Raw genomic sequence first — 24,036 nt, 5'->3', positions numbered from 1 at the left:
TATACGTCACGTGATAGACACACTGAAGACAATCATGTCAAGTTGAGTAAGTCGTGTTATGGCGGCAAAGCTCTTAATAATACATGCCTCGCGCGGCTCGATATAATTATGTATGTGCAAAGATCAGTTCGCGCGTTTTCTTGTTGCATCCTGCGGAATTGCTCACGCAAACTTTTCGGCTGGAATTAAATTAACGTCCATGTTGCCTGTCTGTTCATTATTTTTCGCTAGTTCACGCGCTTGACGTTCGTTGTTGGCGTCATCATCTATCGAGTTAGCCTCACAACCACAGTTGGTTTCTGCTAATGACTCGTCTTCCTCCGGGCCGCAGCAGCAGGATGACTTGCCACCACACGGAACGTTTGAAGCTGCTGGCTTCTGAGTGGAGGGTTTTTCGAGCAGACTAGAAGTTGGAGACGAGCTGCTACCTGAAGCAGCTTTTTGCTCAGGCTTGTGCTGACCGCAAAGACAGACTTCACCCCCTTTGCAGTTCCTTCTCCTCTTCAGTTCACGTTGAAGGTCCCATCTTGCAATCAAGCAAATCTTCCACCTATTAAAAAAGATCTCGGCGAGAGAAACCCCTAAAATAACAGCGAAGACATATGTGAGAACAAACGTCATCGCGACCAACATAAGCATGTAGATCATCATTGTAGAGCAAAACGCAAGCAACAACCGGATAAAGTCGTGGAAGAGGTCAACAGATGAAGGTGACATCACGTGCACCAACAAGTTGGGCATTTTAGGCAGGTACTGGCTTTGAAACTCAAGGTCCTGTGTGTAGTTCTGTGCTGTAACTTGGGATGCATTGTCTGCATCGAAGGAAGGTCCTGTGCTGCTCAAAGTCCCCGGCCTTCTGGCACCAGAGGGGTTCCATTTTTTGAACCACCTCACTTCCAGGCACCAGCTAACGAAGAGTGCCAGTTTATATGCAAAGGCAGCTGCCATGATCAGAACGAAGATACCGAACGCCTGCCCCTTGTTTTTGGCTCTTAAATGGTCAAAAAGCACGGGATAATTGTAGAACTTCGGAGTTAGGTACGAGTTCATCGTCATATCGCTCATTTCCATTGATGAAGACCCAGTAGCCATGCTCATCGCGGAGCTCGAAGAGGTTGTCATCACCATGCCGTCCCCGCCCATGGCCTTTGCAGCTGTGGCCCAAGCGACCGCTAGCAGAGCAGTGGTCACCTTTACAGCAACCATTGTTTGATTGATTGTGTCTCTCCCACAAAGGATCAATAAGGTGCAGTGGATCTTGACATTTTAAATAGCTTATTGCCAGTAATTTGCTCGATTTCTTCGAGATCTTTAAAATGCTCACAAACTTGACTTTTTTTCTGGTTGAATGAGCACAATCGTGTTTTAGTGAGCACAATGCAATGCACACCTAAGATCGATGGTTAGGAACAGCTGAACCATAAGCCTCGCCCGATAATAAGAGCGCATAACGCGTAAATTTTTCCCCGGCGAGACCCTAAGATGCATCGCACATCTATTGGTTTACCTGAAGGGCGGCCTTGTTCTTAGGGCACGTGCATCTTTCGCTACTCTCTGAGTACTCGCCCGACTAGCAATGTTTCTGCTAGCTGTAGTGCCCAAGGTTGGATTCTTGGAAGGATTGACAATGCGCGAGGCGCTCACTGCAAGAGATCGCCGCTTGTCAGACTCGGAGAGCTCATGCGTGCCAGCAATGCTGTTGCGCATTGTGTGGAGCATAGACTTTCTCCGCATCTGGCGGCTCTTGCTCAAAGACGGGGCAATTGTTGCTGGGTTTGAGACAAACGACGCGTCGGTGTTGTCGTCATCGTTGAAGTCGAGAGCTGCAGTTCCTTGCGAAGTCCAGTCGCGGCGGCCGGGCCCGGTGACCACTTTTTGGCCTTGCTGCGGACGAGGCCGCAGCGCCGATGCGAAATGCTGGCTCGCGGTGCTTTGGGCCTCTTTGATGTCTTGATCTTGTCGTTCTTGTCGGGCTATTGCCTCCACCAGCTGAAGCCTCTCTGCCTCTAGCTTTTGTAGAGTCTGCATAGTCTTCAGCTCAGCCAGCGTATCGTGCGGCATATTAGGAAAATCTACGCACCATGAGTTGCACATCAACCCATACAGAAGGGCGCTTACCGATTCATTAAGATCCACCAGGCTCTCATGTATAAAGTTCATTTGAGTAAAGTTGCTATCTAGTGTGATCATGGCGTCCGAAAGCTCCCTAACTTGTGGCAGAAGATATGTGCTTATAACGCTGTCCGATTCAGATGTGTCATTGTTGTTGGCGGCGCCTAAGGAGGATCTCCTCGAACCCGGATTGCTTGATATGGAAAGGCGATATTCTGTTGCTGTTCGCTGATCCTTTACTGGCGTATTAGGCCTTACCTGGCTCTTGGGTGCGGGCATGCCGGGTTCTGGAAGGGGTACAGGGGCGACGCTATAGGTTGTTTACCCACCGATGTATTGGTCTCAAAGCTCAGAGCCTTAACTCATGCCAAACTCGTACGCTGTTACAACATTCAAGTTAATGAGTTAAATACATAACAATAGGCGCGGGCGTGGTAGCGAAGTGATATAAAAAGCGACGACTTCACAGTACCATACGTAGCCTGAACGGCTGAGCTGGACTAAATACCCAAGACAGGCTATTAAGGAAAAAACCACTCTTTTTCGTTCGGAGGGTCCTTTTAAATTATAGACCTGATGTTAAGAGCACACTTAAGTGCGGTATTGTTGACTTTTATATACAAGTTCATTAGAATTTAACCAAGGAAAGAGACCACGCTGGGATTGACCGAATCACATGTATTTCTTAGCGTGTTTTAGCTTATCCCGTTTCAATTGGGCTTGCGACACAGCGCCGCCCCGGTTGCGCCTTAGAGCGACAATCAAAAATATCGTGCTGAGGAATGAAAGGCCATACCAAGTTACCAAATACTGCAGATGATTGTTTTTGAGGTCTATTTTGGGAACTTTTCCTATAGGAACACCAGATTTCACAAATTGGAATTCGTTAAACTCGGCCATCTCTGGATCCTCTGCCAAATTAGTCTTCGTATCAAGCACAGGTTCCAAAGAGCTTTGTGGCTTTTGCCAGAATTTCCACCAGGAGCCCTTGGCTGTTGAGGGAGAAGCCTCTGACAGAGACCAGTTGTGATCTTTCAAGTCGTAGATCGCCTGCAAGTGAAGAGGCGACGCCCCACTCACGGCACACATCTCCGGAATATCAACAATCTGCCAAAGTCTGCTATCTTGATCGGTCTTGTCCCATTGGAAAGTGCCTTTACTTCTTGGAACCCTGACCAGACATTCGATTTCGACGTTGTCACCCTCCGGGACGGACAGGTGCTCGAGACGTCGACTAGTTGGAACAACCTTCTCCTCGCTGATCCAGCCTCTTTCAATGAGAAGCTTTTCACCCGTGTCTTTCCGCACAAATGGGGTGAACAGCAGATATCCCTTGACTCCGTTTCTGACACGAGGGCCCACGAAAAGCTCCTGGTCATGCTTGAACTCGCCCTTGACTTTGACCTTGCGGTACTCCCAGTTTTCTGCCTCTTCTGGGGGGAAGTTCTTTGGCAGAGGGGTGGCAGGGAAAGTTAGTCTGTCCTCGCACAATGCAATCAAATTGGTCTTCCATTTCAAGCGACGCAGCTGCCAAGATCCAAGGTAGAATGCGACGACGGGCATTGCAATCATCAAACTCAGGAATATCATCCTGGTAAAAGGTTTTTTGTGCTTCTCATCGTTAGGGGTCTTCGAACTCTTGATGGGTTTCCAATCGACACTGGAGGTCTTGACAGACCGTCTGAAGGGTTGGTAGGACGCGCGCGGGCGGGCCCTAAGCACGGAGCGCTTGAGCGCATCCTGTGCCAGTATCCTTGCTAACATTTGGAGCCGTCAGGTGGTGGTTTGGTTAGGCAGCGAGTGCGTTCACGCGCGGAAGCTCTTTGAGTTTAGCATCTGACAGAAGAGAAGGTCAGAATCACAAGCGACGGTCAACCGATAGAAATCGGGCTTACTATGTATATATACAGGAGATGAATGCGGTGAGAGATTGGTAGAGAAATAGGCGCGCCACTGCGAGCAGCAGGGAGGACAGCATTTCCGCTAGCTGGAGTAGTAGACCTTTCTGACGTCAACGACCTTCTTGCCTCTCCCCAATGCGATTTCGTCAAGGGTCTTCTGGCCCTCTGTCAGAGCCTCCAGCGTGCCCTTGGCGATGTTCATCTCGTTCCTACTCTTGTAGACCTTGCCACTGAGGTCCTTAATGCCTGCGCACTCGCAGATCTCGAAGATGATGTGGTTGACCCTGAGGCCGAAACCCGGCTTCACGGACCGGAGGAACAGCTTGACACCGTGGTAGCGGTGGTCGATGTCGCCGAAGATGGTTCTGTTTTCGTAGCGCGGAATCTGCTTGAGGTTGCGCACGGCATCCCAGTGGGCCTTCGAGACGGCCTTGGACATCTCGTCGCGCGACTTGCCCTCGCCCAGACCCACCATGCCGTTGCGGTCGCCGACAACGACGAGCGCGTAGAAACTTGGGATTTTGCCCTTGCCGGTCTGGTTCGAGACACGCTTCATCACAAGCGGGCGCATCGTCAGCTTACGGCTGATGTAGTCCGCGTCGAGCCCCGTCTGCTTCTGCAGGCCTCGGGCAATGTCCGCGGTGGCAGAGGAGCGGCCACCATCCAGACGCGGCACGGTCGCGCCCGGGGGGATCTCCTGGCCGTTGGGCAGTGGCTGCTGGATGCTGTCGAAGTTGAATTGCGTGGAGGGGCCCTGGGAGTGGACGTTGGGCGAGCCCGGGAGGTAGTCCCAGTAGGAGTCGAGCTTGGAGAAGTCGTCGAGGTACGCGGGCGCGAACTCGACGTTGGACGAGACGCGGAACGCGGTGTCTGCGGGGATCACGGACTCTGCAAGCTGGATGGACCTGACGAGCTCCTGCGGGTAGTATTTGGCGAGGAAGTCTGCGTGCGAAGCCTGCGCGGCGGGCGCGGCGGGCGGCTGCTTGGGCAGCTGCTGCAGGGCGCGCAGCCCGGTCGAAAACGTCCTTCTGAGCATGGCCAAGTGCGTGCTGCGGTGCGGGTCGCAGCGGGGCGAGCGCGCGGGCTCTTGTCGCTCGCGGTGGTAAATTTTCACTGGCCAGCTGGAGCGGCACCGTGCGACGAGACACGTGCACGTGATGCTGGCGATACTTGCGCACGTGACAGAGACGCGACGTCATCCACGCACGTGACCCAGTCCCGCACCTCGCACGGCCCCTCCAAACCTTAACGCGTCGTAGGTGTTCCATGCATGCAGCAACGAGCCCAGTTCGGCGCATCACCGGATACGGACCCGCCCACCGCGCTCCGAGACAATAACCCCCCAACAACCTGCAGCACCAAGAGCACCAAGCGGGTGCCTGCCCCCCGCCACCACCGTCCGTGCTCCCCTTAGAGACACTGGTCGCGGACGTCCGGTTGCCCTGGGCGTTGCTCACGGCGCCGGGGCTTGTTGTGCCCTGGCATTCCACGCCGGCGCTATGCGCCGGTCTCCCCGGGAAGCCTTCACGCGGGAGCGATCCCAGCATTGTAGAATTTGCCGTCGAAAATAGATAACCTGCTGACGTACGCCGTCGGGCCCCCTGAGGTGCCTGCAAGAAGCTGCTTGCGAGAGCTACTTGCGAGGACCACCTGCGGGAGCCGGCTCCTGCTGCGAACAAGAGCCATCCAGGGAAGCCATTGCGGCGAAGCGCCAGGGCGGGCCAGCGCATCGCGGGCGATAGCGGGCTGACGAGCCAGCCGCGCCGCTGCTCACAGCACGTGCTCGCCGCCAAGCGGCTGACATAAGCGCGGCCGTTTGAGTCGCGGCCCAGTTCGCGAGGGAAAACATGGCGAGCAGCACGCGCCGCAGCTTCGGCGACGGACCCCGGCCCGGGCCTCGGCGGTGCCGTCGTTCTTCGGCGATAGAAGCGCCACGCGCGCGCATGCGCGCGTGGCTTCTAAGGCCGGAGACTCAAACCACACGCCTTTGTTGTGTGCGTCTGTACGGCACACAACAAGCATCGTATATGCGCAGCTCCACGCTGCTATAAACACAGCGTGCAGGCTCGCGCATGAGCCGAGGGACCATTGTCTGGCACCAGGATGGAAGAACCTGAAGCATACTCACAAACGCACGCGCGCCAATAAAGAGCATTTTGGGTTCTCGAATGCAAGAGAAGGTCCGAAGGCATGCTTCGCGGCGCGCGCGCGGCCTTCTGCATGCACCAGGGGAGCCTTGTGAGTGGATCTTAGGGCATACCCGCAAGGCGCTCGCATGGTATCCCCTGCGCACACGGATCTATTGGTGGTTGTTAGAGCCCACCTGGCACGGAACGGGCCGCTCTTCGCGCAGGCTGCGCAGGGCGCGGGACGTGTAAGATATATATATAGGTGTGGCATGCGGGCCGAGGGCGGTGAGACCTGGGCTAAGTTGGCAGTAGAATAGGGCTAATCCGACGGTGTACAAACCAGTTCGAGACACAGAGAAAGAGAGAGAGAGAGAGAGAGAGAGAGAGCGCCACACGCACACTCCCCCTCAGCTCAGCTCCGCTCGCCGACCGCACCTTAGATAGGCCACTCGCGCTTTTCCTCGCACCTCGCACGGCAATGAACCAACACGACTACACACGCATGGCGTCGCCTGCCAGTGTGCAATTGCCGTCCATCAGCACGCTGCTGCGCAGCGTGGACCACGACCACGTGACCGGCAACCCCTTCTCCGCGGCGGGCCCGCGGCCCTCGCTAGGCCCGGGCCCGAGCCCGGCGCAACTGCCCGTGGTGCTGCCCGCCTGGGGCTCGGGCGCTCACGCCGCGCCCATGCACCCCGGCGTGCGGCCGCCCGCCCACCTCCACTTCCCGCCGGCGCACGTGCAGCGGCCGCCCACGCCGCACTCGCACCTGCACTCGCAGTCGACGCCGCGCGCCACGGGCGACGACCTCAGCGGCGTTCCGCGCTCGCACGCGCTGACGCCGCTGGCCCCACACATGCTGGCGCCGCTGCTGGCGCCACTAGCTCCGCTAGCGCCGCTGACGCCGCCGCCCGCGCTGGGCCGCGTTTCCACGTCGTCTTCGGTGCCGTCGTCGGGGTCCTCGTCCATGTCGGGCCCGTCGTCGGTGCACTCGTGCTCTGAAGACGTGTCTGCCGCGCACATGCACTCGCACTCGCGCTCGCACTCGACCGACGCGGCCGCGGCGGCGCCGCTCAAGTGCGTCTGCCGCAACAACACCAAGACCGGCCACCACATCCCGCGTCCGCGTAACGCGTTCATCCTGTTCCGCCAGCACCTGCACCAGCAGCTCTTCGCCAAGCAGTCGTCCTACTGCGAAAACGCAGAGGCGTCGTTCAAGACGAATTCGCAGATCTCCCGCGAGATCGGCCAGCGCTGGCGCGAGCTGACCGACGACGACCGCCGCCACTGGCAGGACCTGGCCGCCAAGGAGAAGGAGCTGCACCGCAAGCGCTACCCGGACTACAAGTACATCCCGCGCAAGAGTCGCGCGGGCAAGCGCCAGCGCAAGGACGGCTGTGAGTTCTGCAAGCGCGGCGGCGTCTAGCGCGCCCCGCGCCCGGCAAGAGCCCCGTCCCAACGGAAAACACTACGCAAAATAATCTACCAGGACAAGGTGACAGAGGAGAGAGAGAGAACGACAGATTTGTTTCTTCGCCGCTACTCTGCCTGCCACAATCACAAAATAACACCAAGCAAAACCCAAAACGGCGGAATATCTCCCCCCACCTTCCCTCAGTTCAGCAACAAACACTCACCAAAAAACACAAAAACACCCTTTCTCACACAACTTAATACTACATTGCTGCTTCCGCCTCATTGCGCGCGCGGGCCGGTTTCACGTGCGCAGCGGACGGGCGACGGACCCAACTCCTGGAAGGAGCAGCCGCCCACATTTACTTTTTACATACAGATTCTGAGTTAATACACAATTTACCTTCTTTGATAAAGTACGAAGCGAAGATCCCCCCTCTCCTGCCGAGGACTTCCATCTGCAGGGTGCGGGCTAAACTACGCAGCTGCAAGGAACCAGCTCTCTTGATGCTCGAAGCTTGCCCCCCAGCGCTTCGATACGCGCGGCAGGGTTCCTTCTTTTCGTACGTACCGAGATCCCCGTCAGATACGACGATCCGTCTGCTTACCAAAGAAGGCCCCGGCCTGCAGCTCATTGCCTTGCATGTAGCCCAGGTGTCCTCTCCCCCCAACAACGCTTATCGACGCCGCACGCTCGGCGTTAAGCGATCCTGCAGTGCACTTCCAGCGTGCATTAGTTCCTCGGCACATGGTCCTGCGGGCGGGTCTGGAAGAAACAATAAAAATTCTAGAACACCAAGTGCGCACAATCGCGTGGTGCAGGGAGCTCGAGGGCACACCACGCTTTGTTGATAGCAGAGACCAAGGAACGCATGTCCTAGAAGAACGCGCGCGTGATCGGGAGCGGCGCTGCCCAGTTTTTTTTGTGCCCACCGTTTGTAATCTGTTGGGCAGTGGTAATAGCGACCGCTGCGCGGTTCGTAGGCTAGGACGGCCAAGGGGCGCTAGCAACAAGAATGGAACCGTCGGAGGTAAGCGGGGGGTAAGCGGAGTACGCCGGGGTCGGTTAGCGTTTGGCCGAGGAAGGTCCGGCGCCGGAACGGAAGCTGAGCCGGAGCTGGGGCCGGAAGCGGAAGCACAACGGAAACTTGGCAGGGTGCTGGAGCCGCTGGAGCCGCTGGGCCGAGGGTTGAGCGAAGGGGCGCGACGGCTGGAAGGCTGGCGCGAACAGGGGCTAGGAGCCGGTGGCAGGCGCGAGCGCGAGACGGGTCACGTGGAAAGAATGGCCACGCGACCGGGTCTGTATTCTTGCGTATAGAGTGAGATACAGCCGTGGTCACATGATCCGGCTACTTCATCATCACGTGATGGTGTATAGTCACGTGGCCGAGCGGCACGCCTCCGCACGTGACCACTCACGTGCTCTATTCTCTTCCCCCCGCGCCGCGGGTGGCGAAATTCGTGCGCTCCAGCCGGTCCCGCCCTGTCACCCTCTAACACAACCACCATCGCCAGCCCTGTGTTCTACAACGCAAACCGCCTCTCCGCTTCCGCATCGGCTCTCGCGTCTCTCCCATCGCGCTACACACAGATGCTTCGAAACATCCTGTTCTCTGCCCCACGCAGAGGCGTGTCTCGTAGCTGCACCATCGCAGCACCGCTGGTCTCGCGGGGCGCCGCGCGCGCGCCGCTCCGGCTCGTGAGCGCGCGCTTCCAGCACAGCGGCTCCGACGGCAACAACAAGCGCAACAGCGACAAGCGCGACAACGACAAGCGCGACAAGAAAGACCCCAAAGACGAGGACTTCAAGAGCCTGGGTGAGTACTTCCGCTCTAAGCAGTTCGCCAAAACCGTGTATCTAACGGTCGGCTTCACCTTTCTGTTCCACGTGCTGACGTCGCCGGGTGCTGACTCCCAGGACGGCCCGCTGCTCACGTTCCAGGACTTCAAGACCAAGTACCTGGAGAAAGGCCTGGTCAAGAAAATATACGTCGTCAACAAGTATGTGGTAGAAGCCGAGCTCCTGCCGCAGGCCGCCGAGGGCCTGGGCACCGGCAACGGCTTCTTCTCGCTGCCTAACTCGTCTCCTATCGTGGCTTTCACGATAGGGTCCATCGACGTCTTCGAGGAGCAGCTTGACCAGATTCAGGACAAGCTGCAGATTCCGCCCGACGAACGCATCCCCGTCACCTACGTCGAGAAGGCCTCGCTTCTGCAGTACCTTTTCCCTTTCATCCCCACCGTGATCTTGCTCGGTGGGCTGTACTTCATCACCCGCCGCGCGTCTGGCGGCGTTGGCGGCCCCGGCGGGGGGCCCATGGGTGGTATGTTTGGCGTTGGCAAGTCCAAGGCCAAACTTTTCAACAAAGAAACCGACATCAAGGTTAATTTCAAGGACGTGGCCGGCTGTAACGAAGCTAAGGCCGAAATTATGGAGTTTGTGCATTTCCTGCAGAAGCCCGACAAGTACAAGGCACTGGGTGCGAAGATTCCTCGCGGGGCCATCTTATCCGGCCCCCCAGGTACCGGTAAGACTCTCCTTGCCAAAGCAACAGCCGGTGAGGCCGGGGTCCCCTTCCTATCCGTTTCCGGTTCCGAGTTCGTGGAGATGTTCGTAGGTGTCGGTGCGTCTCGTGTACGCGACCTCTTCGAAAACGCCCGCAAAATGGCCCCCGCCATTATCTTTGTCGATGAGATCGACGCTATCGGCAAAGAAAGAGGCAAGGGCGGCGCCATGGGTGGCGCCAACGACGAGCGTGAAGCAACCTTAAATCAGCTTCTGGTTGAAATGGACGGTTTTGGTACCAACGACCAGGTCGTGGTTCTGGCAGGTACTAACAGGCCAGACGTTTTGGACCCCGCTTTGCTGAGACCAGGCAGATTCGACCGCCACATTCAGATCGACGCCCCGGATGTGGAGGGCAGGAAGGCCATTTACCAAGTCCATCTGAAGAAACTTAACTTAAGCCCCCGTTATGCTTCACCTGGCGAAAAAGAGATGCTGGCAGGCAAACTCGCTGCTCTGACTCCCGGTTTCGCTGGTGCCGACATCGCCAACGCCTGTAACGAAGCGGCTTTGATTGCTGCCAGATACAAAAAGCCATTTGTTGAACTGGCGAACTTCGAGCAGGCCATTGAGCGAGTGATCGCCGGTTTAGAGAAGAAATCCCGTGTTCTGTCTCCAGAGGAGAAGAAAACTGTTGCATATCATGAAGCTGGCCACGCCGTGTGTGGTTGGTACCTGCAGCACGCGGATCCCCTTCTTAAGGTTAGCATAATTCCAAGGGGCCAAGGTGCTCTTGGGTACGCCCAGTACCTGCCACCAGACCAGTACTTGGTGTCTCAGGAACAATTTCAGCACCGTATGGTAATGGCGTTGGGAGGAAGGGTTTCTGAGGAGCTACATTTCCCCTACGTCACAAGCGGCGCTCATGACGACTTCAAGAAAGTTACCAATATGGCAAATGCTATGGTTACTAAGTTGGGTATGTCCCGTGTCATGGGCTACATTGCCTATGACCAAGACAACAGCGGCGTTCAGGTGAACAAGCCGTTTAGCGAGCAAACTTCACGCAAAATAGATCTCGAGGTCAAAAAGATTGTCGATGAGGCGCATCGCCAATGCAAGCAACTCTTGACGGATAATTTACAAAAAGTCGATGCCGTAGCACAAGAGCTGCTCCGCAAAGAGGTCATTACAAGGGAGGACATGATACGGCTGCTAGGCCCCAGGCCTTTCCCTGAGAAGAACGAGGCTTTCGAAAAGTACCTCGATCCTAAGAAAGATGACGGCAACGTCGTTAATGCATGAGCTTCCTGGTATATAAACTTGTCCTGTAAATAACATTCAAATTAGCTGGAAACAGAATAAGCAGTTTTTTCTCTTGGAATGCGAACGGGAATCGCCAACGTGCCTCAGACTCAATCTCGCCTTGACTCACCGGCCCCTGCCATTAGAATGTTTCCTCATCCGTGATTAAGTTATGAGCTGGTTGGTGCTTGACTTCCATTGGATCCGGTGCGGTACTAATATTATTTATTACTGGATCTCTAAGATTTCCATCGCTCGGATACTCTTCAACCACCTCGAAGCCTTCTTCTGTTGCGTAAAGGATCTGCTGCACCTTGTCCAGGAACCGCACCAGCTCGTTTGGATCGGAGGAATACACGCCTTCTTTGCACAGATCTTTGGTTGACTGCGACAGAATTTCGATATCCCTAAGCTTTCCAAAGTAAAAATCACGCTCTCTTTCCATTATAGCCATGGCCTCCCGATACTGTGCCGCTTCCTTCTGTAGCTTTTCCATGTCCTGTTGGGTCTGAGAGAGTTGTGCCTGGGTGTTAAGAAGCTGCTCATTGAAAGCTTTGCGTGTTGCAAGAGGCGCTGAAGACCTCCCAAGAGCTGCTGTCCGCGGCGGCACTGCCGTGGACCCTCGCAAGGCGCCACCTGTGCGCCTTTTGACAACACTGCTTGCGCCGCCCGACAAACTTGGTGCAGATTGCGACAGTGCTGCCCCTCCAGCGGGCGCTGGCGCACGATATTTCCTCCTCGATTCTGCATCGTATTCGCTTTCATCCTTGTTTTGAACCCAGAACTTCTTGAGCCATTGCAGGAACTCCAAGTTGTCTTGAAATCGGCATCTGACCAGTTTCTCCACTAAAATCGTTTTCTCGAGCCGATGCTTCGTGAAACTGCTCTGTAAGATCTTGAAGTTTGTTAAAAACTCGTATTCAGCCGTGGCATTGAATTTCACTCTGTGCATCGGTACATCTCGATATATCGAATCGATGATTTGGCAGTATGCTGCTCCCGTGCCACATTGCTCAATCTTCACGTAGTTTAGCTTGAGGAGCTCATTAAGCCAACTCAAAAGCTCCGATCTGGATTCCCCAACGCCACTCATCGCATTCGACTCTTGCAATTAGCTTGGTGTGTCAATCTCTATTGATGAGTTTACGTTTGAATTCAAATGCTGTTACAATATGACACTTGTTCGTATATAAGAACAACAATCGCCCTTGCCAGGTTATTAATCTAACTCATGGAATACTCAAAACATCTTCTGTGCATCAGAAGCGAGTTAAGCGAGTTAATATAGCGGTTAGTTGCCTGGAGTTCGAGCGACGAAGGGCTTTTTGATCAACCCTTGCCAGAATCTTGGGGCTACAGGCAATATTGCGGCTCGAGGCACACGGGTTTAGCATTATTCTGCGCAGGGCAGCTCTTGAGTCCTCTGGTGCTGATTATATCTTGTTCGGTGGAATAAAGAGCAGCATCAAACCATACACAGACTTTTAAGGGCCGGAAAGAGCTATCTCGGGTCTCTTGTACCACCTCCTAGTGCATATTGGTCTAGGGTGCGGCACTTGCTAGGCTTTAACTACAGTTGGAAATCTCTAAGAACTGACACGGAATGACAACGCCCGACGAGAGCATTGCAGTGACAAGCAGTGGTGTGATTCAGAACAGTGTCTCAAACGTTGTGGGATCCATGGCAGAGAAGCTGGCGATACTACAGCACCAGGTTGATACCTTGCAAACCCAGCTGAGAAGCGAAAAAAAGGAGCGCGAAGCGTTACAAAAGTATGTCATCAGGAGACTTAGAGAGTCGCTTCCTAGCATTTCACATGATGAGTTGGGGGGCAGTCCTCCTATCGTGTTAGAGGACGAGCACTTGCGCGACTTCGACGACGTTGGAGCTATCTTGGAAGCCACCGAAATCTCTTCCAACTCCGGGTCAAACGCCTCTCGGCACACCCCCGTAGTCACGACATCTAAGCGGGCCTCAGGTTCGGACTGTATCGAGGGTTCGCTGACAAATGGGCAAAAGGCGAGCCTTGTGGGACTGCAAGACTTAGCAACTAATTCACACTCTCACACAAATTTAACAACGCCTTACTTACAGGGGATGGTTCCTTCTTTAGTACTCCGAGATTGTGACCAAGCAGGAAGTGGTGAGGATATCACATCTCTAATAAATGATGCGATGGCCCAAAATTTAAGGAAAAGGACTCTTTCAAATGAATTTCTTATGCCACAGTCCCATAGAAACCGCAGTGGAAGTGGAATAGAGATCGCACATCCTTTGGAGTGTACACCCAATCTCTCTCTCCGTAACATACCCATATTCCCACTCAGACTCAACACCCCCTCAACGCCAAACAATGCCTATTCTAGTGCGCCCCCAACTCCCACTTCTCAACTCGGGGAACAAGACATTATGGAGAAGTGGGGAATTCGCTTCTCGGAAAAATACGCCACGATCAGTGATGTCTGGAATGAGTATCACAAGATTGGTGCAAAAGGAGTGTCTATACGTTCTCTCGAGCAGTCCTTCTCAAACCGCTGGAGATCTAATCTTCATAGGAACGTTAAGAAAAAGTATAGCCGGCGTCTGATCATAATCAGGGCTATCGAGACAGGCATCAAGCGAGGCAAGTCTCTAGAAGAGTGCATCGAGGTTTTGGAGAAATTTTTAAAGCAGGCAAACAAACCAATATCTCACCTTTATAGGAAAGCAAATCTGCCACCGGAGTTTACGTAAGTCATATATTATAGTGTTAAAGAATAAGAATCAAAACAACCCATTTGAGAGATTCCCTTAAAGCTTTTCAACTTTGATTAAAGAGCCCTCCTCATACAGATTTTCAAGAATTTTTCTGAAATGTTTTGCTGCGTTCGCTCGCTTTACTTTTAAGGTTGGAGTTATGGTATCATCCGTGACCTTCAATGGTTCGATTCCAACATAGAGATTGTGGATTTTCTCGAATCCTTGTAGGCCCTCGATAAAACTGTTAATCAATACAATCAGCGCTTTGCGATGCGCGCGGCTTTTGTTTATCTCGTCAACAAGGTCCTTTCCACTAAACCCCCGCAATTCAGGTATTTTCTTGTGAATGATAGGAGCCGTGATGTCCAACTCAAGGCCAATTACCGCGACTAAAAAGGTCTGCAAGGAGTCGCCGTGGACAGAAATTTGCGTGAGATAAGGACATGACGACAAGTAGACACTTTCAATTTTCTCTGGCGCAATGTATTCACCTTGAGCTAGCTTAAAGAAATTCTTGACCCTATCAATGATACTGAGCCGGCCTTTGGAGTCAATAAATCCAACGTCCCCCGTTGAGTACCAGCCGTCTTCCCCCAAAGCCCTTGATGTCTCTTGAGGGTTTTTGTAATAGCCTCGAAAAACTTGTGAGCCGCGCAGTTGAACTTCTCCTTTGAGGTCGTGCTCTGCATCGTATCCCATCTCGGGAATGGATCTCAACCTGCATTCCGTCGTGACTGCCATCCCGCCACAAGTTCCGGAATCCCTTTCACGCGCCTCACTCAAGCATATGCCCGCAAAAGTTTCAGTGAGGCCATACCCCTGCCTCACGCCGCAGTCAAGAGCACTTTTCATAAACAGCAGTGTATCATTAGATATAGGGGCTGATCCCGTAATAACGACGTCGAGGTTCTCTAGCCCAAGGGATGAACGAATCTTGTCAATAAGGACTCGATGAAAAACAACTGTGTTCAAAATGGAATGGTCTTTCCCTCCGTGATGCGTCGTACGCTCGAGTCTCTTGTTGAGTATGGTGCTTGCGACGTTCTTGGTCACGGCCGATCCGTCTCCATTTTGTAGAGAGTTCTTAATGCCAGCTTCAAATTTGGTCAAAATTCGAGGAACAGAGGGGAAAACGTCGGGTTTCAAAAGCTTCAAATCCTCTACTAGTACCGAAGGATCAGGCTTGTGTAGGAAGCCAATAGCGGTGCCAGACGACAAATCGAACGCGACAATCTGTCTCTCAAAAATGTGGGCTAATGGCAAAAAGCATAGGTCATAAGCTTGACTGCGATGCTTTAATCGAGGCATGCGAAGTGTAGATAACACAAATGCGACGGCAGCAGCAACGTGGCTTTGCTTCATCTGCACACCTTTCGGAGTGCCCGTAGTTCCAGAGGTAAATGAAATAGTATACAAGGAGTCTGGTGTGGGAGGGATGAGTGGAACCTTATTTGAAGCCCCGATTCTCTCAACTTGTCTGAAATTCAAAATTGAAATCCGCTCTCCTTTGCTGTTTGTGTGCTGCGGCAAAAGGGGCCCATTGAGCTGCGCCAGTTCAAGGTCACTCAATTCGTCCATGCAAACAATCGTGCTCAGGTGCGGCAACTTGGGAACCATCTCCATCACGCGATAGATATTTTCTTTCGATAGAATCAGCACTGGAGACTCGGTTACGTTCAAAATGTACTCTGATGTGTCTAGCCCCAGTGTTTCGTATAGCGCAGTGTTTCCCAACGAATAGCCCTGGCATGCTAAATCAGAAATAACCCACTCCTTACGGTTTGTTGACAGAAAGCTGACGATAAAGTCGTTGGAACCGAATCTCCGCTTCCGCTTGAGATTTACAACTGTCATTATACCGCTGCCCAAGTTTTGGCTGCGCTCCTGTATCTCCCTATACGACTCAAACTCATAATGCTGGCCCCAGTGCCCGGTGACACGATCTTGGCTCCTTTGGCCAAGGCAGTCATTATCAGGGAAGCGCTCTACGGAGAAATTAAAAAGCTCGAAGAAGGTCGATAGGCGAGGGTGAACGTTTGACACGAGGCACTCCGGACTTAATGAACTTCTAAACACGGGGCTGTAGCCGTGCTTTTTCGAGCTTTCCAAGCTGACCGCCTGCTCCTTCAGAAATTGACGGTAGCTTACGTGGTTAGTTAAGGGCAGCTTGCTGATGAGGTTGCTCAGATATTCTTTTGAATTTTTGTCGTAGACTGCTAATTCTTCTCTGAGATTCTGAAACCTTTTGTCTGTTTCGATAAGCTCCGAGAGGCTAATGTAGCCGTCTTGTTTGCTCATCGTTGACTGTTGAAATTACAGCTTTTGAAGTATGTTACTCTACTTTTGCCATTTTGAAAGTTGAACCACTTTCCGCTTACGTGCTGCTTTATATCAGTGGGTACCCCACAATTACCGAGCCTACTGACATGACCCCCTCATGTCACAATTTTTTTTCCTCTTGTGTGACAGTGACAGTTTGGCGAAATAGCGACAGGAACATTAACTGCACAGATTTTCAGTACGGCATGAATCTGATATTTCAACTCAAAGGGTAGTAAACCTGCGTAGTGGATGCTTCGGGAAACACGCGAGGAGTGGAGTAATAGACACAGCAATCAGATTTGAGCGGCGCTTAACACCCGATTCTCATGACCTTGCGTTCTGACAGTGGAATTTTGACTATCAGGGGTTCTGTGACGGAGTTTCAAGGCTAGAAGAGGGTGTAAATATATAGGGAGCGTTTCGGAGTGAGCACGGAGTATTAGCATATAACATTTAGGCCGCAGAATTCCCGTAAACTGTTGAAAAACGACTGCGACAAACGCCTCTGCGGATTCGGTACCGAGCTGTGCTGGCACTTTCTTGTTTCTCGAGCTAAAAAGACAGTTACTAGGCTTGAACTGTTAATCACAGTCCACAAAGCCTCAGCCACGCGTGGAAGAATATTATTTTTGTCGAGCCGAGTAGCAGTTTTCCCACTTGTTAGTTTGGACTGTGTAACAGCCGCACCAGCCTGGCAACTTTTAGTAGCTAGACAGATGCACCGAAGCATGCTGTACCGAGTTAAAGGTGACTTACGTTAGTTGCAAGAAATATGCCCGCCCACACTTTTATGTTGCCAGCGATCTTATGCGGTCGGCGCAAGTGCAAAAAGAGTGGCGATTCCTATGAAGGATTCCTTTTTTATTGGGTGTGCTGCTTGGATTTTTTTAAGGCCCGCGGCATCCCAGTTCAGCAGCTGCGGTTTTTAATGTCAAATACTTGGTACGGAACCGGCAGGAGCATGGAGATGGAGGTGGATTAGCCGCATATAGGGCCGTTAGCGAGCGGGTGAGTCGCTTGCCACCAGCTTGGAGTCCTGTCTAGAGAATTGTATGTGCAGCTCTTTCTCAAAAAAGGTTTCTTTCTGCAAAGATATCATAGCTACGTTGGCCTCGTCGGGGGTTCTCAAAACGATAAATGCCTGCCCTCTATTTTTGTTCGACACATTGATCTGTAACACTTCACCGTAGGTTGAAAAGAGCAGGTAGAGATTCTCGCGCAGCGTCTGTACCTTGATCTTGTCGTTGAGGTTGTTGACGTACAGGGTCTTTTTGGGCGAAATGGTTTCCTCAGCGGTACTGGAGGGAGCTCTGGGTTTTTTTGTCTCAAGCGGCGCAGCAGTGTGCTCACTGCTTCTTTTTTTGACAGCCATCTCAGTCTAACTTCTTCTAATTATGTTAATGCCTCGCACCCTCTTGGTATCTGCGAGTTTGGCAACACAAACTTAATGGTATTCTCTACCTCGAAGATCTTCTAATTGCTTGGTTTCGTAAGTTTTCAGAATGGCTAGAAAGCCAGAATAACTGATCACGTGCATGTAACAATAAATAAATAAATTAAGTAACGTCACATGATTCATAACGCGACATGAATAACCGCTCTTTGAATGCTCAAGCCAGCTTTGCAGCGTCTTCAAACCCATCCATTACCACATCTGGAACACCTGGTCCTTTTCCGAAAGCCATACCACCCAAAGAAACATGAGAGCCATAGTTCTCAACAAAACGCTTACTTAGCTGCGCAAGCCAATCATCGTATCCCACAAAAAATTGGGGAAGACATTCTTTGGCTGGTGTCACTTGCCAGATTCCACGGTTTAGCGCTTCCTCAGGAATTCCCATATGCCTAGAAAGGGCGCGCTTGACAGAGCCTACGTAGAAGGAATCCTCTTTTAGTCCCGCCAATCCTTCCTCATTTAAATAATGCCCCTCTAACATTGCAGTCAACTTCGTGTATTTACCCTTCTGCCTGACTGCTGCGTGTGGCACACCAGATTTAACAAACGGCTTAAAGTTCTGCTCAATTACTGAATCAAATATGACGCCAAGGAGTCTCTCCTCGTTGCGGTTTGATTGTGGAACGAGGTATCCAAATGAGTGGTATGTATCGACTAAGTCCTCACCGGCTAGGTAGAAGTTTACCAAAACAACCGTGTTCGAGTGGACTTTTTGCAGCTGGCGAATGAGATCCTTGTTTTGTATCATCTTAGAAATGACGCCAGGAGTGTTTGTGAGTCTTATATGATCAAAGTTCGCCAGTTTTCTGCCGCTCTCTAAGTGAATTTCGGCCTTGCTGCCATCAGACATACTTAAACGAGAGCTAGCATCCCCTGAGAGAATCTTAACATTAGACATCTGACCCAAAGCAATTGCCAGGGATTCAGGAAAGGTCTCTAAGCCATTTTGCAGACCCAACATTGGTAGTTTTTTCAGCGTGGAATGCAGCTTCATAAGGTCGGGCATATCTCTGCCCATAAGGTTTCCATACTCCTTTAAGGAGTCCGGTAACTGAGGCTCTGAAACACCATCTGACTTGCTCATGTATTTCTTTATCATTCCTCTAATTAAGGAGCCTTGCTTCTGCTCTAGCTCAACCATCGTTCCCAGAGTCTTCTTGGCACTGATTTTTTTGATGTCCCCCGCGTATATACCATGGAAAAGCGCGCTGAAAATGTTGTTACTGACATATTCATTACCAAATCTACGGGATATGAAATTGTGTGCTGATTCGTCTGAAATTTTGTTAACAGGCCCTTTTCTAAAAGCTTCGCCTAAAAGACCGCTTCCGAAGCCTTTCCCTAAGGGACCCGAGATAAACTTGTAAAAAGTGCGCAGTGAGTTCGGGACTTGAACCAGTTGGTCATTAGGAGCCAACAAGAACTTGCGGTTAGCTTCTGATTGACTTTCGATGTAAAACACAGCACTTTCCTGGTTTAGAGCCTTGAGTGTGTCAATAATCAAGGTTGTCCCTGGGGCAACCCCTCGAAGAGTTCTTGGCCCTTTCTCTATGACAACCGCATGTCCTGGCTTATCTTCGATCTTGCTGGAATTGATCCATCCACCTTGTCTTTTTGATGCTTCAACAACAGTAACGTTAACATCTGGCCTTAGCTTACTTAAGAAGTAGGCGAAACTCAAGCCGCCAACACCAGCACCTACCACTGCAACGTTGGCGTTAGCTGCAAGCTTACCGCACTGTGGGATCATTGGCACGCTGGTTGGTAACTGTTCTTCATATTAAAGTTCAATCTTTTCGTTTGTGCAATTCATTAATGTCATTTTCTACAGAAAATATACGAGCTACGTTTAGCATCATCTTCTAATCCCCAAAGCTTTCTCCTTAGTTTGACGCATCGAGCTTAGCCTCCAGGAATCTTGACTTTGCGAGAACTTGTTGTAGAGAGGAGCTATTTTTGCTCTTTTCCTTGACTCGCTCTCTGCTCCAATGACTTTATAAAAATGAGGGGCACTCTCAACCAGCCAATGAGGCTCTATTGAGGTGACGTGCGACATGTATTCTTTCGACGTCAAAACAAGACTATGGTAAATAACATAATCGTATCCCTTTCCGAAGAGTGCGCTTGAGGGATGCACGCTTACAGAGGTACCATCTGTAACAGTCTTGTATCCTGCTTCAGAGTCTCTCTTGGCGGCATTTTTGAAAAACCCCGAGACCAGAGTACGGCGGATAAGATTAGGGTCGCCGCCGCAGCTACGCATGGGCAGCTTCAGCTTATTGAAAATGTTGTTAAGTTGAGTTTTGACTTCTCTTGCACGCCTCAGGTGACGCTCATGAAGATAGTTATTCACACAAAACGACTTCGAGTAGTTGTCTTCCCGCCAGCGGTTGTATACGTTCAAAAGTGTTAGGTGGTCTCCGTATGGATGATGAAACCTTGCCTTCTTTGAGTCAGCTTCCTGTTGTTTGTCTTTTGGCCTGTAAAAAACGTTTTGAACCGAAAGCATTGATATAATTGTAGATACCTCATCAGAGCAGCCCTTATGTGAAGATTCGATTAAAGCTTTGGACAAGGCAGGTTCCATTGGAAAAAGTGACATTAGGCGCCCGGATTTCGTAAGTCTACCCTCATCATCAAGGGCCTGTAGATTGTATAGGTCTTCCAAAGCACTAGTCATTGAGGCTCTCGGGGGAGCATCCATGAACTCAAAATGTAACAAGTCGTTGATTCCCATAGCTTTGAGCATTAGTATTGTATGGGCCAAATTTTGCCTTTGTATCTCTGGAACAGTATTTGGCATCATCTCATGACGAAAAGCAGATTCCGTATAGAGCCGATAGCACTTCCCCTCTCCAGTTCTACCAGCACGGCCCTTTCTCTGGTTAGCTTGAGCTTGGGATATTGGCGATACTATCAACTGCTCCATCCCGATTCGAGGGTTGTAAGTATTTATTTTTGCAAAACCAGGGTCAACCACGAAGTAAATTCCGTCGATTGTAATTGAAGTTTCTGCAATGTTGGTGGCAAAGATGACTTTTCTACATCCTTCTGGCGTGGGTTCGAATATTTTTGACTGTACTTCGCTAGGCAAAGCCGAATACACTGGAAGGATCAAGAGCCTCTGTATGGCGTCGCCCAAAGTTTTAACTCGCTCATAAAGAATTTCACAGCAAGTGTCGATCTCTTCCTGGCCAGTGAGAAAGACTAAAATATCGCCACGCCCTTCATTGATATGGATCTCCATGACTGTATCCAGCGCACTTTCGATGTAGTCCATCTGTGGAGTTTGGGAATATAGCACCTCTACTGGAAAAGTCTTCCCTGGAATTTTGACAATAGGACATTGTAAAAAGTAGCTTGAAAACTTTTCAGCATCTAAAGTTGCTGATGTCACAATCACCCTCAGATCTGGCCTGCGTAAAGCAGCCTTTTTGAGTAGCGCAAAAAGAACATCAGTTGCCACTGTTCTTTCGTGGGCTTCATCTAACAATATCACAGAGTAGTTTTTCATCTCAGGGTCCATCAATGCTTCTCTTTGAAGCATACCATCCGTCATGTATTTAATCCTAGTTTTTGGACTGGTCTCATCTTCAAATCTAATCGTGTAGCCCACATCTTCACCAACTCTGCATCCAATTTCTTCTGCAACACGCTTAGCAACCGAAACTGCTGCAACTCTTCTGGGCTGTGTGCACCCAATTAAGCCGTTTTTACTAAATCCCTCCTCGTCTAAGTACTGAGTGATTTGAGTTGTCTTTCCTGAACCTGTTTCACCAATAATGACAAGGAATTGATTTTCTTTGACCGCTTCGATGAGCTGCCTTTTCAGCTTGAAGACAGGGAGAGTCTCCCTTTGAGCTTTTATTGGCAAGCTCGTTCTTTTTCCGTATTCAATATTCTCTCTTGTCCTGCTTCTTTCCCATGCAGTGAGAGACCTTTGTTTATTGTTGTATTCCGTTTGATCTTTGATTGACGGGTCATCAGTTAAGCGCCTCCTGCGATCCTCTTGCTCAAGCTCCTTCTTTTTTCGCAACCTCTCCGCTCGATGTTGGTTCATTACGTCTGAGCCCTTTAAAGCAGTCCTTGTAAGTGAGCCCTGTGGGATTTTAGAGACCGTAGGCATCTCGTGTTTTTTAGTAACGTCTGTTTGGCCTTTCAAAAATTGCGGTTCATCATCTGTGTTGAGCTCAACATCGATTTCTTCAGGCGAGACTTTGCGAGGTTTTTCAAACATCTCCGTAACTTGCTCAACTTCTTCGTTGAGTTCAGGATAGTCATCTGTAGAGGCTGCTCCACTAGCTATTAACTGACGAATTTCCCACCTTTCTGGGGACGTTAATTTTCTTTTAGTAGTAATGGTTGCCTTTTTCTCAGCACCTCTCCCGCGGCGCTGGTACTGCTCAATATCTGTATTTTGTTCGATGCCAGTGTTCTGATTGATGTTCTTCAATCGCAGTGAGATTTTCCCATTTTTTTGTACTTTTATTACTTTGACGAAAACGCGCTGACCCAACGATACCACCTCTGAAGGATCATTGATCCTTCGGTCTGCCATTTCGGAAATATGTACCAAGCCATCGCAACGAGGATCCTTCGTGCCCGAAATGCGCACAAAGCAGCCGAATCCCACGAGCTTTCTAACCACACCTGGATATATCTTATCTATTGCGGGGGAAGCATCCAAATTAGCTTCATCAAAAGAACCTCTCTTAGTGCGGCTGATATCGTCCTTAGCGGTTGGTTCCCAAGCGATCTTCTCGTCTGGCATAGAAAGCACATCGAATGTTTCATGTTTGAAACCATGGCCCTTCAAGGCAGTAAAAATAGGTATTAATACTTCTTTCTGAAGACCGCTATCCATCTCTTCAAGTCGGGATTCAAACTCGTGGTATGTAGGACACTTGGAACATATGTCAACAACGAAATCTACCACTATTGGATCACTGACGCCAACGCTTTTTTCCAAAATTTCGGCGACCTTTTTTTGAGCGTTATTCCCGGTTTTGTTCACCGAATTCTTAACTAGCTGGTAAACTTTCGTGCATTTCTCTGCCGGTATGCCAACATCAAGGTCTTGAATCTTTCGTGAGAAGTCTTCGATACTCAAGCTCTTAGAGCAAATATCGTAAAGGAACTCAGAAACTGAGGGATCTTTGATACCAACTATCGCGCTTATCTCAGACTTCACCGAAACCATAGGATGTTTCAACTGTCCTCCCTCTTTGCGATGAGGTTGTCCCGCGCACACGTTTTTTTACTCAAGAGACTTTAAATGAGCAGTTAAGTTATCGATCTTAATTACCATCACTTCTCACGGGAACAACATTTAGGAACAAGAAGCACATCATGGCGAGTTTAAACGGGGCCCAACCAGACCATGATATTTATAAATTAAACTGAATAGTTAGTCTGATCGAATGTGCGTGGCTAGTAAGCCAAACTTTTTTCCGAGGTGATGGTGGACTGTTGGGGTGTTCATCGAGCAAACTGGTCTATGCTTACGTTGGCTTTTACATGAGCTCCGGTCCGCGGTGACAGCACGCGAGTGATTTGTAATTAATACACAATCACTGTTGAAATGCTGTTTAGTGTCTTTAAGCTCCAAGCCACTTGTCCTTTCCGCTCTCCCCTTTTTTACTCAGATTTTTTCTTCTATTGATGACAATACTTTCTCAATTTATTTTAAACAATATCAGCGACCTCATGTAATTGGAGTATGATGAAAGTTAAAGCTTCGACGCGCAAGAAATTTGCTTATAAACTAGCAACTACCGCCATCGAGTGTGGAGAGCTTTCTGTAGTCAAAAATGTTGTGCCGAATAACTGGGTTGTGAAAACATGGCACCACTACCATCGAGCAGTGGTCAAAATTGTGACAGAAATCGGTTGGTATTTCATTGCAGGCTTTCTATTCGAGTAAACGTTTCCTCTGAAGTGAACTTGGTTTAGACTTAAGGAACTCACAAACTTTCTTCAACGTCCTATATGTATTTTTGGCTGTTCCTTGCTTGCTGATGCGCGGCAATCTTGCGTTATTGCTTGAAGAACCCAGCGGATGATTGTGTTTGTTGCCGTTCATGGGCCAGCTGACACTTGCAGATGCATTGCCAACAAGCTGTATCTGATTCGAGGAAACAAGCTGTTTCGAT

At 50.7% G+C, this 24,036-nt stretch overlaps 12 protein-coding genes across 12 annotated transcripts; 3 read left to right on the top strand and 9 right to left on the bottom strand.

The window, feature by feature from the left end:
- Positions 1–162: 162 nt before the first annotated feature.
- Positions 163–1,206, bottom strand: CTR1 (high-affinity Cu transporter CTR1; the record flags this gene model as incomplete). Its single annotated transcript, XM_002554751.1, has 1 exon — positions 163–1,206. The coding sequence occupies one exon, from the start codon at positions 1,204–1,206 to the stop codon at positions 163–165; it is 1,044 nt and encodes a 347-aa protein (XP_002554797.1).
- Positions 1,207–1,503: 297 nt separating this feature from the next.
- DAM1 (Dam1p) lies at positions 1,504–2,391 on the bottom strand (the record flags this gene model as incomplete). Its single annotated transcript, XM_002554750.1, has 1 exon — positions 1,504–2,391. One exon carries the CDS (start codon positions 2,389–2,391, stop codon positions 1,504–1,506), a length of 888 nt encoding a protein of 295 aa, XP_002554796.1.
- Positions 2,392–2,784: 393 nt separating this feature from the next.
- On the bottom strand, positions 2,785–3,876 carry SHY1 (cytochrome oxidase assembly protein SHY1; the record flags this gene model as incomplete). The annotated part of the gene is made up of 1 exon (XM_002554749.1): positions 2,785–3,876. The coding sequence occupies one exon, from the start codon at positions 3,874–3,876 to the stop codon at positions 2,785–2,787; it is 1,092 nt and encodes a 363-aa protein (XP_002554795.1).
- A 219-nt stretch (positions 3,877–4,095) lies between these two features.
- Positions 4,096–5,049, bottom strand: MRPS5 (mitochondrial 37S ribosomal protein uS5m; the record flags this gene model as incomplete). The annotated part of the gene is made up of 1 exon (XM_002554748.1): positions 4,096–5,049. One exon carries the CDS (start codon positions 5,047–5,049, stop codon positions 4,096–4,098), a length of 954 nt encoding a protein of 317 aa, XP_002554794.1.
- Positions 5,050–6,620: 1,571 nt separating this feature from the next.
- On the top strand, positions 6,621–7,568 carry ROX1 (Rox1p; the record flags this gene model as incomplete). Its single annotated transcript, XM_002554747.1, has 1 exon — positions 6,621–7,568. One exon carries the CDS (start codon positions 6,621–6,623, stop codon positions 7,566–7,568), a length of 948 nt encoding a protein of 315 aa, XP_002554793.1.
- Positions 7,569–9,146: 1,578 nt separating this feature from the next.
- On the top strand, positions 9,147–11,366 carry AFG3 (AAA family ATPase AFG3; the record flags this gene model as incomplete). Its single annotated transcript, XM_002554746.1, has 1 exon — positions 9,147–11,366. The coding sequence occupies one exon, from the start codon at positions 9,147–9,149 to the stop codon at positions 11,364–11,366; it is 2,220 nt and encodes a 739-aa protein (XP_002554792.1).
- Positions 11,367–11,508: 142 nt separating this feature from the next.
- On the bottom strand, positions 11,509–12,459 carry BIM1 (microtubule-binding protein BIM1; the record flags this gene model as incomplete). Its single annotated transcript, XM_002554745.1, has 1 exon — positions 11,509–12,459. The coding sequence occupies one exon, from the start codon at positions 12,457–12,459 to the stop codon at positions 11,509–11,511; it is 951 nt and encodes a 316-aa protein (XP_002554791.1).
- A 510-nt stretch (positions 12,460–12,969) lies between these two features.
- Positions 12,970–14,100, top strand: KLTH0F13860g (transcription activator GCR1-like domain-containing protein; the record flags this gene model as incomplete). Its single annotated transcript, XM_002554744.1, has 1 exon — positions 12,970–14,100. One exon carries the CDS (start codon positions 12,970–12,972, stop codon positions 14,098–14,100), a length of 1,131 nt encoding a protein of 376 aa, XP_002554790.1.
- A 57-nt stretch (positions 14,101–14,157) lies between these two features.
- FAA2 (medium-chain fatty acid-CoA ligase FAA2) lies at positions 14,158–16,404 on the bottom strand (the record flags this gene model as incomplete). The annotated part of the gene is made up of 1 exon (XM_002554743.1): positions 14,158–16,404. One exon carries the CDS (start codon positions 16,402–16,404, stop codon positions 14,158–14,160), a length of 2,247 nt encoding a protein of 748 aa, XP_002554789.1.
- A 1,021-nt stretch (positions 16,405–17,425) lies between these two features.
- Positions 17,426–17,800, bottom strand: MSL1 (U2 snRNP complex subunit MSL1; the record flags this gene model as incomplete). The annotated part of the gene is made up of 1 exon (XM_002554742.1): positions 17,426–17,800. The coding sequence occupies one exon, from the start codon at positions 17,798–17,800 to the stop codon at positions 17,426–17,428; it is 375 nt and encodes a 124-aa protein (XP_002554788.1).
- A 238-nt stretch (positions 17,801–18,038) lies between these two features.
- HEM14 (oxygen-dependent protoporphyrinogen oxidase) lies at positions 18,039–19,634 on the bottom strand (the record flags this gene model as incomplete). Its single annotated transcript, XM_002554741.1, has 1 exon — positions 18,039–19,634. The coding sequence occupies one exon, from the start codon at positions 19,632–19,634 to the stop codon at positions 18,039–18,041; it is 1,596 nt and encodes a 531-aa protein (XP_002554787.1).
- A 105-nt stretch (positions 19,635–19,739) lies between these two features.
- PRP22 (DEAH-box ATP-dependent RNA helicase PRP22) lies at positions 19,740–23,084 on the bottom strand (the record flags this gene model as incomplete). The annotated part of the gene is made up of 1 exon (XM_002554740.1): positions 19,740–23,084. One exon carries the CDS (start codon positions 23,082–23,084, stop codon positions 19,740–19,742), a length of 3,345 nt encoding a protein of 1,114 aa, XP_002554786.1.
- Between the last annotated feature and the right edge of the window lie 952 nt (positions 23,085–24,036).

Source organism: Lachancea thermotolerans (assembly GCF_000142805.1).
Source record: "Lachancea thermotolerans CBS 6340 chromosome F complete sequence".
Lineage (NCBI taxonomy): Eukaryota > Fungi > Ascomycota > Saccharomycetes > Saccharomycetales > Saccharomycetaceae > Lachancea > Lachancea thermotolerans.
The sequence above is the reverse complement of the archived record's forward strand: the minus strand, read 5'-3'. Positions and strand labels throughout refer to the sequence as shown.